Below are 16,115 nucleotides of genomic sequence, written 5' to 3' on the forward strand. Positions count from 1 at the left end.
GCTGGAGGCTAGATTACTGTGGCACCTGGATTGATGAAACACAAATGAAAGCTGACACACACCAGAGCCAGAGGAATGCAGGCCCTGGGAGGTGGCCTGGCCGCAGAATTTATTGCACCTTAAAGGGACAGCTGGCAGCTTATCCACGGTGGAGCTCATTTGGCTTCATTTAGGCCAAGTACCTTTTATAATCACACAAGCCAGAGGTCGTTGAAAGAATGCGTGCCTGCTGAGCCGTCAGCTCTAAAAATGTACCTTTTTAAGGAAACCTCAAACCTGGCCTGACAGAAAGGAAGCCTGGGCCCTGCATGGTGGCTCGCCCCACCGGTGCAACTGAGGGGGGGCAGGTGATCTGGTTGGTAAACATACCAATGTTCCCAGAATCTGAACACTTTAAAATCATTTTAATGCTAAAGTTATGCATTTGAACCTCTAATGACTCTCTAGAGCTGTTGTGAAGAATGAATGAAATTAAACACATTACCTGCTTAGAAGAGGCGCTGGCACCCGGCAGAGGCTCAGTGAATACATGTCGAAGGAGTAACAGAGTTATTTAGCAGAGCTCATCTAACTGACACTCTTATCAGGTGGTACAGGACACAGATAAGCGATACACCAGAAAAGGCAGCCGATATCAGGAAGGCAGTGTGCTAGGGATGATGAGGTGCAGGCTTGCATACTGAGGACTGTGGGCATTTTGCAGTCTCTAAAAATGGGAAGCAAAATCAACCAAATTCCATACTTCACCAAGCATGGACTCCTAATAGCAGTGGAATTTTCCTAGCCAGGCTCCCATAGGACGTAGGAGAAATTTTCCACGTAGGGAGGACCTCAATGGCCAGGTCCATCATGCTTCTCCTTCCCCACCCCTGCTGCCTCCGCAGATCGGCTTCCAGATTCGCACTCGCGTGCAGGACCTGGGCCACGGCTGCATCTTCCTGGTGCAGAAGGCAGGGGCCCTCCAGGTGTGCCCCACCGACAGCTACACCAAGAGGGAGCTCATCGAGTGTGCCCGCGCGGTCACCGAGAAGGTAAGGAACAGCCCTTGGGTCAGACACAGCCACAGTGACCTGCTGTGATCGGGGATGTGGGCAGGAAACTAAGCCAAAAACTCAGCCAAGTCAGGTGTGGTCATCTTCGTTGATCCCAGAGCTTCCCAGAGATGGGGCACACCAGGGAGCTGGGGGTGATCCATATGCCTTGAAAAGCTGAGAGTGTGAGAGAGACTGTCCCACGAAGGCCAGGGCCTGGGCGGGCCACCTTGAAGGGCTCTCCTGCGGACTGGACAAACCATAGCAAAGTCAAAGATCAGTGCCAGGAGCGCCCCCTGCAACCCTTTCAGCACTTTTGCCCCTTGAGCTTCCTTCTCGGGGAGGCTCCCAGGTGCTGGGGGGCCAAGTAGGAAGATCCTGTCATGTAACTTCTCTATTTCCAGACCAGACAGGGATGTGTGTGTGTGCGGGGGGGGGGGGGGGGGGGTTAGCACCTGCCTGGTGTCACGTGGCACCTGGTAGGGGAGCAGGAGCCTGAGTGAGGTCTCCTGACTCTACGGCCGCTGTCTGTGGAGAGAGAGAGCCACGCCATGGGGCTCTAGGGTCTCAGCTAAGTGACTTCACCTTTCCAAGCCTCAAATTCCTCATCTGTATGATGGGGATGAAGAAATATCACTCATTCCTGGCCCATGGGGCTGTGCAAGTTAATTACTGCGGTGTGTGGATGTGTTTCTCGCAGTCCGGACACAGTTCGTTTAATAAACGCCAGCTGCTGTTCTGTGTAAGCAGTCCTCTAACACTGCTCTCCTGGGAGTCCCCCCCAATTCCAAATGCCCCTTCATTCCCAGTATCTCCTTTGCTTATTTCTCTGAGCCGTTTTTCAGGGCAGCTCTCGTACAGGCCGCTAGGAGTGTCTGCTGAAGCCTCTGCGCTTGGCTGCCTTTCCTTCTCCTTCACTTGGGTTCTTAGGACATAGAGCTCTGCACTGTTTCGAGGCTTGGCACCAGGACTGGAGGGCGGGTGGGGCACCCCTCACCTGGAAGCTGCCCTACAGAGGCTGCTGTGTGCGCTGACCCCCACCCAGGCCAAGCCTCCATCTCCCGTAGCCCACAGGACTGTCCGGCCCCCTGGACCCCACAGGAGGAGGAAGTAAATCTCTCAGCTGGAGGAGGGCACTCTCCTCCCTCCTCTGAAAGCCCTTCCTTGTCATTGAAGTTGCTCTTGCTAAGCTTTCCAGTAGACCTTGTAGTGGGAGCAGGGGGAGGGGAGAGGAGGGAGGAGGAGGCGTTCCAGTTGCATGATGTTGGTGAGCCTGGCCAACCAGTGCAGTCTTCCAGAGCTGGCCCCGGCCTCACCGCTCCTCCCAGCAGAGGAGCCCAGATTTAGGATGCCTGGAAGAGGACCAAAGGCAGAGAGGAGACTTGTTGAGAGCAAATGGCTGATTTGTTGGTTTCTTGAGTTTCTTACTATGGGTCCCTGCCCTTCTAATCTCCCCCCTCCCTTCCCCCACCACCGTGTGTTTCTTAAATGTCTTGGTTGTGTCTGTATGACTGCCCCAGCCATGAGCCCCTCGACTTGTTCACTTTCGGTCCCCATGCCCAAGTAACTAGTAGATGCTCAATAAACACCTGCTGACATACACACCTTTTGCAGTGGGTGGGACACTGCATTTGGACCCTTCTGTTCACACTGGTGGAGCAGCTCGCTCCCAGACTTCTGATTACTTGCATTGGCCTTTAGTCCTCTGGGATTCCTTTCCAGAAACTGGATCCCTCATTCCCAGGCCAGCTCTGTGCTGGTCTGACTCATCTTTTCCTGGCGGGGCATGGTGGGATTTAACTTGGGAAGTAGTTGCTCGTGGGCTGGCATTGGGACACGGCGGGTGCTCAGGAAACGGGCTCTCTGCCCTTCTCGCCAGGTCGTGTCCAGGGCCTCGGCTGGGATCTAGGCCGCGTAGGAGGGAGATAGCATTCAAACTCTGTGCCTCTCACTGATGCTGTAACTGTCCTGTCCTGGTCAGCGTGTTCTTAAAAATGCATTCACAAAACATGTGCAGACTCCTGTCTGGGTCAGCCTCAGTCAAGGGTGGTGAGCGTGTGCACACAGGGATTCACGTGACAGCTCCTGGCCTCCGAGGGCCTCTGGCTGCCACCTGGATTCATGCTGTTTATAGTGGTGGTCGTGGGCCATCCTGAGGGCAGGGTGGTGTGTAGAATCCCCAGGAGGTGCGGCCATCTCTCTGGGAGGAGACGGTAGGGAAGGCTTCCCAGTGGGGACTTGGAGCCGGCTCTTACAGGATGAGCAGGTCAGTGGCTGGAGAAGAAGAGGGGCGGGGCATGGCAGGCAGAGGGCAGACGCCCTGGGATGGGGCGGGGCGGGGCAGGGCAGCTGAGGGTGTTTGGGGAAGCGAGGAGGTGGCCAACGCAGTAATGAGCTGCAACGCTGCACTAAGGAGCTGGCAAGAGTGGGGCAGGAGGCTGGAGAAGTTGAACCTGTGCACTCCTCTCCACAGCCAGGGGAGAACAGTACGCGGCCGTGTGGTGGGGTCAGGGTTGTATTTTGGGAGCGTCCCTAGGAACAGAGAGGGTGTACTGGAGGGGGCATGGCAGGTGGCATGTGGAGTTGCTGACACGGAAGACACTGGAATGCATGCGTAGCTGACTTGCTGGACCCGCAGGTCCCTGGAATTTTTTGGTGGCAGATGGTGGCTTGAGGGGGTGTTGGGGTGGAGGTAACATGCAGTGATCCCCTCTGGGGTCCACTGTGGAGCATTTCCAATGAAGAGGTGCCCTTCTTACTTAAAAATGAAGAATATATAAAGGTATATCAAAAGTGAAAATTTTTTTTAAAAGACGTGGCCAAGAGAGGGAGTGACAAATGTTAGCAGAGGGGGCTGTTCCACGAAAGCCTAATCAGAGGGGACAGGAATGGCCACACCTTTCACAGGAGCCTAGTCCTCTATCCCTGCTTGTGGTTTCAGAAACATAATCATAATTAAATAATAGCCCCTGCCAAACACTCACTAAGTGCCGAGTTCCATGTTAGACAGTGTACTCACATTTTCTTGCACTTACTCCTGCCAACAACCCTTGGTAGCAAAGAAGTAATAGCTCCATTTTACAGATGAGGAAACTGAGATTAGGTAAACCTGCCTACCCAAGGTTAGGTAGCCAGCAAAGGGCAAAGCTGGAGTTCAGACTGAGGCTGTTGACCCCAGACTGTGCTATGAACCCAGTAGCTGCCTCGACTCCCAAAGGAAAAATATCAGTGTTTGCAGAGCGTGGGTACCTTTGAGTCCCGTTGCCTCCGCTGCCTCTGACGGGCCCTCTCTGCCTGCAGGTGTCCTTGGTGCTGTCCGCTCTGCAGGCTGGGAACAAGGGGACCCAGGCATGCATCACAGCCGCCACTGCCGTGTCCGGGATCATCGCCGACCTGGACACCACCATCATGTTTGCGACCGCAGGGACCCTGAATGCGGAGAACAATGAGACCTTCGCGGACCACAGGTACAGGGCTCCTGGCTGCGGAGAGGGTCAGGCTGGCCTGCTGGACATTGGAGACGCCGCCCAGGAGCCAGAAATGGGGTCATTCGTTTTGATTTCAACACGACGATCCAGTGGGGGCAGTGAACCACGTAATCAAAGGGAGTTCCTTCTGCCAGCTGTCGACACGGAGTCGTGTTGCAGCCTGGCCTCCCTCTCGGCCTAAACCCAGCCTGCTCTGCAGGGGGCGGCGTTTCGTCCCTCACTCTTCAGGTGGAGAGGGATGCCTCTGATCCGCTCACCAAACCCAGCAGGACCCGGAGCAACGGGCGCAGGGACAGCGAGCTCTTCCCGTGCTGGGGGGTGGGGCTCCGAGCCTGCCATGCCCCCTGGGCCGGCCCTTCAGGCCCCACTCAGAAGGCTGGTGCCAGGGTCTCTGTGTGCTCTGGAAACCACCCATATCCTCACCCCGGGTCCAGCACCCTTTCCCTCTCTTCTGTGCCAAGGCTGGGCTGGGAAGAGATTCCCAGTGGTCACCCCTTCTGGGACCCAGCCTCCTGGGCTGACGAGCAGGGAGGGTCCCCTGATCCCTGTGTCCTCACAGCTCCCTGTAGCTGTGAAGTACTTTTAGGGAGGGTGGGAACCCCAGGAAAGAAGTGACCTCTCATGCAGCTACAGGGCGGGGGGCAGGTGGCCAGCTGGTGGGCCTAAATCTTTCACTGAAGTTTTACTGGTAATCAGCTTCTGTGGGTTCAGGCTGACTCCCCTCTCCTCTCTGTTTCCCCACATGGAAGGTGAGCCCCCCGATAAGGGAGGACAAATGTACCGCCTCTCTTCTTCAACGCCAATTAACAAAAACCCCCTCTGAAGAGTTTGTTTCTTTTTTTTCCCCCAACTCTTAGTAACCAGACTTGGTCATTTGTCTCTCGCCCTTCTAGGGAGAACATTCTGAAGACAGCCAAAGCCTTGGTGGAAGACACAAAGCTGCTGGTGTCTGGGGCCGCGTCCACCCCGGACAAGCTGGCCCAGGCAGCCCAGTCCTCAGCAGCCACCATCACCCAGCTTGCCGAGGTGGTCAAGCTAGGAGCCGCCAGCCTGGGCTCTGATGACCCCGAGACCCAGGTACGGGGGCGCCTGGGAGGCGGGGGTCTCTCCACCACTGCACACCAGGCCTCCGAAGAAGCCAGAGGCACAGCAGGAACCTAGAAGGAAACAAAGTGTGCATGAATGTGTCGGGGCTCCAGAGCCCGGCAGGATGGCATCATCCATGGCTCGGACCATGGGGGTGGAGGGTGGCTCCTTGCACGGGCTGGATGCTCTGGAGTGAGCCGGCCTGGGCGGGGAGATGAAGGTGAGTTCATTTGGGGCGTGTGGAGTTAGGAGAGGCAGGGAGACAGGCAGGTACAGGCGGTGTGTGGGCAAAGGGCTGCTCAGGTACAGGGCTGTAGAGTCAGGGTTGTTGCCATACCTCGTGACGGCGACCGCACAGGAGGAAGAGTGTGGAGGGAGAGGAGAAGGGGGCTCCAGGAATGCACTAGACAAGACTATTTAAGGAGCAAGAGATGAGTGTGGAGTACGGAGTTTGAGGAGCAGATACAGCTGACAGGAGCAAGTGTTTCAGCTCACCAGAGATGACTGAGGAGTCCAGAAAGACGAAAGTATGAGAGCTGGCCACAGGCCCAGGTGACCTGGAAGGCAGTGGTGACACCCACTAGGGCTGTTTCTGTGGAGTGGCAGGGAAGCCAGGTGAGGGCGAGGAAGTGAAGCCAGCACCTACAGACACCCTGCTGGAGAAACGCGGCTCTGAAGTGGGGGAGCGAAGAACTGGAGGGGCAGGGAGGGGCTCTGCGCTCTTACTCTCCGCTCTGATTTACGATCTCGTTGGAGTTATCTGCCTGCTCTTGGTCCCCCAGCCTATGCTGTCAGCCATCAGGACAGCACTCACAGCTCACTTATCTTTGAAACCTAAGCCCCCAGCGCAGCTCCCAGGGCATAGTGGACGCCCATCAAACATATGTTCGGCTGGCTTTGAACTAGCAGCCAACCATAGCCATCAGTGATGGGTTCTGCCCCTTCCCAAGTGCCAACCTTAAGTCCCCTGTTCTCTCTGTCCCAGCACCACCAAGGGGCCTACACTTTGAGACTGTATTCAGTAAACTAGTCTCACTGGCCCATTTGCACAATACCGGGGAGAGAGCTCCCTACTGTTCCATGCCGGGGTCAGTGACAGCCACTGCAATAATTAACACATGGCCACCAGCTGTGCTCCCACACGGCCCTGACCTCCCCTTCCTGACGTCCTCCAGTGCAGCCGAGCTCCAAGAAGGGGCCCTCTGAACGCTGCCGTTTGACTCCTCCGGCTGGATTCCTCTGATAACATCAGAGCTCACGTGGGCTGCCCTCTGCAGCTCCGAGTCTGCACAGAAGTCCCTGCGTGCAGTTTGTTCTCACCCCCACGGAGGAAGAAAAGGCTTGAAAATGCGTCATTGGGGTGGGAACTCACGCTCACCAAGCCTGGCTCAATGTTAGAAATGACTTGGCCAGGAAAGATTTAAACCTTTGAATAGAGAGAAATGTATTGCATTGCTTAGTCTTAACGCCCAAGTGACCCAGATATCCTAAAGTTCCAATTTTGCATGAGACTCTAGTGAAAAACATCCCCTCTTGCCAGTCGGCTGCCCGGTGACCAGGGATGGGATGGGGCACTCGGGATACAGGCAGCCGACTGTGCGTCCGCTCCTCAGTCTCCTCCCTGCCCCTCCCTGCTATGCTCCCAGGAATCGGTGTGAGGTCTGCACAGGTCAGCGCGTCCCCACGGGCCCCGTGCAGCCCTACCCGCCTGTAGTTTCAGAGATTCCCCACACCCTGGCCAAGGTTCCCCACACCCTGTGGGTGAGAAGGCGTGGGATGGAGAAGAGGGTGCAGGAGGCTGTGCAGCTGTGCAGGTGTCACTGTGCTTGCAGCTGTCGGAGACTCTAATTTCTAATGTGCTTCTACATATGTGATCCAGTTCATCCTCACAGCAGTGCGGTCAGACAGGCAGAGTTGGCGCTGCTGCTCCCAATGGTGGGAGCCAGAGCCTAGAGCATGTCACATAATCCGGAGGTTAAGACCGTGCCCTTGAGGTCACACTGACCAGAGTTCAAATCCCAACTCTCACTCCCAAGCCCTGGGAGAGTGGGCGCTCCCACTTGAAGCCGCAGTGGGGAGGGTTTGAACACGTGTGTCGCTGTGGCTCGGGCCCTAGGACACTGCCCTCAGTCAAGTGAGGCTGCTGCTGCTGTTACTGGAGTAGGAGTGGTCACTGCGGCAGCTGCACCTGGAAGAGTTCAGTGCAAAGCCCTGCGCCACGGAAGCCCTGAGTACGGCCGGTGCTTCCGATTCCACGTCTAGCACACTGATAGGCAGTCTGTGTTCAGTCAGAAGCATGAAGATGCTGTATCACATCCAGTGTTATATGGGCACACATCTGTGCATGCACTCATTCCACGAGCATTTCTCGAGTGCTCACTAACATGCCAGGCCCTGTTCTGGTGTGAAACACACGCAGGAATCCAGGCCAGCCTTCCTGCAGTTTACACCCAGGTCAGGGGAGAAGACAGATAGTAGTTAAGAGAATGAATAATAACATAATTCCACACACTGATAAGTGCTATGAATAAAGCAGGGTGAGCTGATGGATTCGCGTTGTGTGGGGTGGGTGGGGTTGGCAGGAGCCTCAGTGAGAGTGGTCCAGAAAGGTCTCTGAGGACAGGACACTGGAGCCAAATGATGAAAAGAGCCAGGTTCCAGACAGAGCAGCAGGAGGAGAGGCCCTGAAGCAGGAATGAGTTGGGGCTTCAATGGGGAGGAAAGAGCCATGTGCTGGTAGCACGCTGAGTGAGTCAGAGGACCCTAGGAACCAAAGCCGAAGGTGCAGGTGGGTGGCCATGGAGGCCTTGCAGGCCGGGGTATGAGGCTTGAGTTTTGTTCTCCGCACTTTTGGTCACCAGTTCAGAGCCCAGGTGAGTGGTGCTGCCCCTCAGAGTCCACTTAGCTGCCTTCATTCTTTCTGAGGCAGCTGGTCAGCAGAGCTGCCCTCTAGAGGGTATTTAACCATATCAAGTATCAGCCTCAGGGAGCTTTCCAAAGTCTGGACAATGAATCCTCACCCAGACTCCTGCATCAGGATCTCCAGGGGTGGCTCCCAGGATTCTGGGAGCTGCAGGTGCGAGAGCTGCTGACCGAGAGACCCCCAGCCTGCCCTTAGGCCGTATGTTCTCAGTGAAGCCAGTAGGTGACCGCGCAGGGTGCTCACCGGGCTCCATGCTCTTTTCCAGGTGGTGTTGATCAACGCCATCAAAGATGTGGCCAAGGCCCTTTCAGACCTCATTGGTGCTACCAAGGGAGCTGCCAGCAAGCCCGCCGACGACCCCTCCATGTACCAGCTCAAGGGGGCTGCCAAGGTAGAGTGGAGCCCCAGCCAGGGGTGAGCGTGCGGGTGGAGTGTGGGAGAGAGAAGCACACACGAGAACAGTGCGGGGTGCACACCTGAGCTCCTCTCTCCCTTCAAGAAAGGTGTTTTTGCTCATGGCTTAGATCTGGAACCAAAGGAGTAGGGGTTGAACCTCAGTGCACTGTTTCCTCTCGGCCTTTCTTCCTGTGCAGGTGATGGTGACCAACGTCACCTCCCTTCTCAAGACCGTGAAGGCGGTGGAGGACGAGGCGACTCGGGGCACACGGGCGCTGGAGGCCACGATTGAGTACATGAAGCAGGAGCTCACGGTGAGGAGCCAGCAGCCACCTCTCCCGGACACCCGGGTCCAACAGCTGAGCCCCCGCGCGGGCTTCTCTGAGACTGTCGGCATAAAGAGGTTTCACCCGGGGCACCTGCACTGGGGAGGCTCACTCCCCGCCTGCCCGGGATCACACCTGCCTGACCGAGGTGACCACCCCAGAATCTGGTTAGGATCAATGTGTCATTGTAATTGAGAAGTCAATTGAAATGTGTCACTTAGGCCTCTTCAGGTTTAATTACACTAAAATGGCAGCGTGAAACCAAAGGATTACGGGAGATTCCTGGCAAAGGGAAAAGTCGGTCTAGCTCTCTGTACTCGCCTGGAGTTTCAGTCGTGTGTGCAGTGAGCAGCCCCTCTTGGTTCCCGTTGCCGTGAGCACCGCTTCGCTCTGTGAGTTTTGGAGCCTGAGATTTGCAACCCGGATGCCCTTACCTGAGGCGCTGCCCTTTAAAATCCAGCTCCCTTCTCTGTGAAGTGTCTGATCCCAGGGAAGTCGACCCCGTGTTCTTTCTTGCCTGGTCCCGCGTCGCTGAGTGAGAGAGTCCTGCTGCTGCTGGCGTGTGGCTGCTACCTGTTGTTTTAATTCTGTGATGATGGGGCCAACTCTGCCCAACCCAGAAATAGAAGTATGCGGGAAATGAGTGTTTTCAAAATGAGAGTTCTTTCTAATAGGTCTGATTACAGATTCAGCTTCCTTCTGCAGGGGTGGGTGAGGGACTGGCCCTTGTTGCCAGTTTTCCTGCATCGTTAGAGGGGCACCCGTGAAGGTCATGAGCCCTTGGGGGTCAGCAGGGGGAGTGAGTGGTTCTGCCGGGTCTCGGTGAGGGAGCCCCGAGTTCTCGTTTCCTGTCCTGAAGGGATTCAGGCTTGGTCGATGTCATGCTTAGTGCTCCTGCCAAGGAGAAACTAAGAAACACAAGCAGTGCCCTTAAGCACTGCTGCCTGGCACTGCCCTGCACACACCAGCTGGGGGTTTCTACCAATGCCTGGACACATTCTGACAGAAGTGGGCGGGCACAATGGTGGCAGTGGAAAAGAAGATTTGAAGTTTGGAGTTTTCCTGGGAAATTGCAGACACGGGGCCAATCTCACTATACAGGCAATTTAAAATTGACCAAGCTCGTGTGTCCGTAACGTAGGAGGTTCCAAAGGAGCATGAGCCACATTACTGTGGAGCTCCGTAAGTGTGGCCTGCATTCCACTGTGGCGTTCAGGGCTGGGCCTGGGGCTTAAGGTCCTGCCTTAATTGCAGCTGCCCATTATTAGGAGGATGGTGACGTTTGACATGGTTGGCGCGTGACAGGGGTGCTGGCTGGGTCTTCCTTTCTACCTCACAGAAGTCTTCCCTGCTGCAACATGGCAAACACAGAGCAGCTCCATGTTTGGAGCAGCTCCAAACATGGTTTGGGAGTCCCATGTGCAGGGACAGACGCACATTCGGTACGCAGCCAGGGCACCCATCACACATGTTAGCGGGACAAGACGGATGGCCTGGAAGCATGAATGGATGGCTTGACTGGCGGGTGGAACTTTGACGTGGGGTATTCACTCAACATGGTTAATTCATTTCACCTCCTCTGCAGGGGGTGGCGGGTGTGCACACATGCGTGTGTCGTTAACTAATTCACAGTGCCACTGTGGCGCACTCTACATGAACGCCTCCGCACAGTCACACAGTTATATTTGTAAGATGGGCTAAGAATAGAAGACACTGAGTGTTTCATTTCCATGGCCTCAACCCCTTTACAGAGAGAGAGGTGAGTCCAGAGTGAGGCAGCCAGGTCAGTCGTGCCCTGGACCCAGCGTCGGGGCTGCAGAATTTCTGGGCACTGCCGAGGCTCCAGCAGGGGTGGGGCAAGACAGCAGGAAGCCTCAGAACAACCTTCCCGGGGACGGGTGGCTTATAAATATTGAGTATCCATTTTTGCAGGCAAACGGGTTAACGCTGCAGGTATGTCTGTCTCGCCTCATCATTCTTGGGCGTGCTGAGTATAGGTGGGCAAGCCTTATCCATGCTAGAATCTTGAAAGCCAGAATAATATTACTGCACTCAAATTAAATTTCTCATTTCCTGCCCATTGACGCTTTCTTCCTGCCACTGGCTCGGTTTCCAGACACTGAGCTGCAGCCTGGTCGGAGAAAAATAAATTATTTTTGTCCTTCCCTTTTTGATTTTCTCACCTCTTCCGTTTCTAACTTTCAGGTGTTTCAGTCAAAAGAGGTACCTGAAAAGACATCATCACCTGAAGAATCGATAAGGATGACGAAAGGCATCACCATGGCAACAGCCAAAGCCGTGGCAGCTGGGAACTCGTGCAGACAGGAGGACGTGATCGCCACCGCCAATCTGAGCCGGAAGGCTGTGTCCGATATGTTGACGGCTTGCAAGGTAAAGGCCCTGGCGTTGTTGTGGATGGATGGACGGTTCTCTGTCGTGATTAAGTGGTTTGGTTTAGTCCGGAGAAGGATAGGGGTGGGGATGTGCCAGACGGGGCAGCTCCATACCTCGAACTATATCATAAGATGCATGCGGAGGGTGCGTGCACATCAGCCCGTGGGAAGTGACTCTGTGAGGTGGTTCTGGGTTTGAGAGGGGTGGAGTCACCCTGCTCGCTTAGCCCTCTCACTTTTCCTCTCAGTTCTGCTTAACAGGCAGGATGCCTTCTCCCAGACGGTATAGTACAGGCCACTGTGACAGCAGTGGAGAGGGACAGTGGCCTTTGTTCCAGGTCCTCCAAATGAACACTGCATCCCTCATCTGCCTGCACCCTTTCCTGCTTCTGTAGGTCGTCCATTCCCCACGAGGCGGGGGGCTGCCGTAACTGGGCACGGAAGCGAGTTAGAGGAACAAAACAGCGCACTGGGAACTGCCCTTTTGCTCTCTGTGCCAGACGGAGGCTTTGGAGAAACTCTTCCGATTCTGACTTAGACAGATAACTAGGACAGCTGCCCTGAGCCTATGCTTGGGGAGGGAGCTGGGGAGATCTGAGCTTTATGACCCTCTGTTTATATTTTTTCTTATTAAGAAAGTGAGCCGTAAGAGCCCTCTACATCCCTGGAGCATCCCCAGACCTCGACCCTTCTAGGGATGGCCTTGCCCCAGGGACTCTGACGTGTGCTCAATGATTGATTGATTGATAACCCCCTGCCGTGTGAGGGGGGTGGGGCAGGGATGAACCACAGAAGTTGAAAACTGGCTACTGCAGCTACTGCAGCCTGGGGTGGAGGGAACAGGGCCACTCTCCATAGTGAAGTGAGTTATGGGCGCAGCTGATGGCTTCTCAGGGGTTCCTCAGAAGGGGTAGGATGAGTTGGAGGTGGGTGTGCAAGGGCCTGGTGTGGGAGACCCCATCATTTCCTGTTCTCCTGGGTGTGATGGAGGGTGGGGGTGGTGGGAGGTGCAGAGAAGAGGGGGGCATAGTTGATAAGACCACTTTCCTGAGGGACCTTATATTCTGGAATAGGGAGTTTAAACTCTCTTCTGAGGCCGCAAGAATTTGCCATTTGGACGTGCTTAAGGGAACCTGCCTTCCAGAAGTGAAGATGCCCAGTCAGGGAGCAGCACTTGCCCAGTGGGTGTGGCCCCAGTGCTGCTGTGGAATGCTTGCCCGGCACCTCACAGATTTGGAAGGGCTGTCGTGTATGCCTCATTGGATCCCAGATGGGAAGGGCAAGGGAACTGTGCTAATCTGATGGATGATGAAACCGCCTTGGAGGGACTAAGTGGCCCGACCTAAGGTCACACTGCTCTTCACCCCCAGAGCCAGAACTGGAGCCCAGTCTTCTGAGTTTGCAGCCAGGCTGTTCCTGCCACTGTGGCCTCCCAGCCGTAAGGCTCCATCAAGATCATGGTGGCTGAGGAGTGACGGGAACTTTGTCCCCATGTTACAGGCATGAAATGACAAGGAGACATTAAAAAGGGAAAAAAATTAGATACAAAGGGCAGTCAGCTCGGATTTTCAGGCCTCCTTCATAATACACGTTCCCGTTCGCAGGGGAGGGGTTCAGCGTGGAAGGACGGGTGCCACTGGCCCAGACTCAGTCCTCTCTCTTCTCTGGCCTCTGGATCCGGTCATCCTGATTTTGCAGGACAAAATAACAGCCAGCACTTCTCAGACCTAAGCCAGACTTGATGACAGGCATCACTGCTGAGCCCTGAGGCTCGTGTTAGGATGGAATTAATTCAGCAGGCTGACATTTGCATTTGCTTTGGTCTCCTGTGTTTCCACGCCTTTGCAGAAGGGAAATGAGGTGCGTGCAATAGAGACTCCCGGGGATGTCGATGGTGGATCGAGAAGGAACCCTTGTGCCAAGCAGAGGGCCAGGTTGCCGAATGGGGCTGAGCAGGGTAGCCAGGGCAGACATGGGGGCTCAGTAAATCATATGCTGGCTCCTTTTCTCAGAAAGGAAGGGTTCCACAAATCCCTGAGGTGGAGACAAGGCCTTCCCTACCCCCTAAATTAATTCTGTGACCATTCTTTTCTGGTCTTGCTTCCAGGTGCCTATGCTTACATTAGACACAATTTTATATCTGCTGTTACCGCTAACATTGGTGGTGTCTCCATTGGATATGTTGCTATGAGTCATTGTAACTGACTCTTTAGTGACCACAAAATATTCTGCTAATGAATACAGTCTTTCCCCTATTTTCCAATATTTAGGTTGTCTGCACTTTTTGTTAAATCATAAACTCTAGTGCAAGGAACATTGTCAGGCATATCTGCTTTTTCTGTTTCAGATTATTTCTTTAGGCAAAACTCCCAGAAGTTAGAACTTACTGGTTCAAATGGTGTGACATTTTATTTTATTTTATTTTATTTTATAATTTTTTATTGATTTTGAGAGGGTGGTGGGGAAAGGAGAGAAGAGAGAGAGAGAGAGACATCAATTTGTTGTTGCACTCATTCATGCCCTCATTGGTTGATTCTTATATGTCCCCTGACCAGGGATTGAACCCGCAACCTTGGTGTATTGGGATGACACTCGAACCAACTGAGAAACCCAGCCAGGGGAACATTTTAATTACTGCCAGATTGCTCTCCCACATTGTCCTACCAAGTTACAGAGCTACCAGCAGTGGGCAGGAGCACCTCGTCCTTACTTAGCTCTAACACAGCTCTAAATGAGGGCCTTGCACATTAGCTCCCGGGGTGACATGGAACAGCATCATTGTCTGTGTCTGCCCCAAGCAGTGTCTCACTGAAGTGCAAGTGTCTGCACGTGGGGCCTCGCCCTCGCGCCTGGAGACATGGGAGCAGGGATGAGTGCAGTGCAGTGCAGTGGTGGTGAAGAGCGTGGCCCTTCACAGGGTTAAGCGGTGGTTGCGGGCACGGCGTGGCCCTGCCTCTCAGGCCTGTTAGTCCTGAAATGAGTGAAACCAGGCTCTGGCCACTGGAATTATCCCCACTTCTTCCAAGGAGGCTGGGGGAGGGTGTCAAGTATGGGGAGAGCCCACAGGTATTCCCCCAGCACTCCCTCCGTCCTAGGGAGGGGGGCTTGACTGGGAGCCTGGTCTCTATCCCCCATCCGTCTTGACCTTTCCCACTAATGTGTGATTCCTAAGTGTCCCAATTTGCGATTTATTTGTAGTTTTCTATGTATTCCTGTAAGCCCCCTCAAGTTCTTTCCAGAATGAGGCTGTGCAAGGAAGAAAGGTTAGGTGGGTAGAGTTGCCAGATACAGCAAATTAAAAATAGGGTGTTCCAGACTTATATTAGAATTTTTTCAGTATTTTTCCAAAACTCAGATTCAACCGGTCATTCTTTAGTTGGTCTAGCAACTCCATGAGTGGGTATGCCGTCTGAAATGGTATATTGTGAATGACTCAGACTGGCAGGTCGCAAGGGCAAGGCAAGAAAAGGGGGCAAGATGCTGCATTAACCATACGCCCTGGTTTGCTTACCTGGACGCATGTAGCGTGTGGCACCTCTGAGCATACTGGGGAGCTCTCTGTCTGAGGCCCCCAGGAGCCAGAGGTCCTGGCTGGGAGATTCACCGTGACCCCAGCGTGCTCAGGTCGCAGAGTAAGGACCTGGGCGTGATTAGCCTGTGAATTGGGAGGGGCCCTTAGGACGTCCCACGTTTCTGAAGAGAGGCACACTGACCCTGGGACAGCACATCTCCTGCTGTAAGCTCTAATCATGACTCTTTCCTGAACTTCTCAGTGTCTGTGGAATTTCTTACATGTCAATAAAAGGTGGGATGGGGCAAAGGGAGAGAAAGGAAAGAGAACAGAAGAGAGGAGGGACCAGAGTCACTTGCTTTTGTCTGGCTCCAGGGCACTAAAAATGTCAACACACAAACTTGGAGAGACGCTGCTGTGGAGAGGGGGGTGGAGGTGGGAGTGGAGGAGGAATCCAGGGGGTCAGGGAAGGTTCCTCAGAGGTCACCAAGGTAAGGCAGAGGGAGTTCCAGAATTGAGGGTTCAGAGCTCCACCACACTGCTGGGCTGGTGACCCCCCCGCTGTCCGCCCCGTCCACGCACCAGCTGGCTCCTTTTGTTCCAAGATGTCAGTGTTTCTCTCTCTCTCCAGCAAGCGTCCTTCCACCCGGACGTCAGCGAGGAGGTGCGCGCCAGAGCCTTGCGGTACGGGACGGAGTGCACCCTCAGCTACCTGGACCTTCTCGAGCACGTCTTGGTGGTGAGCAGGGGTGTGGGCCGGGGCTGGGGAAGAGACCATCCTTTCCTCGGGGAAACCCTGCAGGGAGCATGTTCAGGCTGCACGTGCACGGCTGGGACTGGATTGAGAGGGAGTCTCCTGCATCGCACTGCCCCGGCACACTGAGATGCAAGCTTGGTCTGGGGGAAGCTGCAGTCAGAATCCAGAAGAGCCTGGCTGTCCCGCTGCACCAAGAGGCAACAC

General features: G+C 54.7%; 1 protein-coding gene across 6 annotated transcripts in view; it reads left to right on the top strand.

Moving 5' to 3' along the window:
• Positions 1 to 16,115, top strand: part of TLN2 (talin 2) — a 414,657-nt gene that overhangs the window by 362,307 nt on the left and 36,235 nt on the right. For all 6 annotated transcript variants that reach the window (XM_036034328.1, XM_028507760.2, XM_036034319.1 and 3 more), the window contains 7 exons: positions 885 to 1,031; positions 4,332 to 4,498; positions 5,413 to 5,596; positions 8,794 to 8,919; positions 9,122 to 9,238; positions 11,456 to 11,641; positions 15,786 to 15,893. In XM_036034328.1, the coding sequence (XP_035890221.1) occupies positions 885 to 1,031; positions 4,332 to 4,498; positions 5,413 to 5,596; positions 8,794 to 8,919; positions 9,122 to 9,238; positions 11,456 to 11,641; positions 15,786 to 15,893 (1,035 nt within the window). The remainder of the gene's footprint in view (positions 1 to 884; positions 1,032 to 4,331; positions 4,499 to 5,412; positions 5,597 to 8,793; positions 8,920 to 9,121; positions 9,239 to 11,455; positions 11,642 to 15,785; positions 15,894 to 16,115) is intronic.

The sequence above is a fragment of the Phyllostomus discolor genome, chromosome 1, assembly GCF_004126475.2.
Source record: "Phyllostomus discolor isolate MPI-MPIP mPhyDis1 chromosome 1, mPhyDis1.pri.v3, whole genome shotgun sequence".
NCBI lineage: Eukaryota > Metazoa > Chordata > Mammalia > Chiroptera > Phyllostomidae > Phyllostomus > Phyllostomus discolor.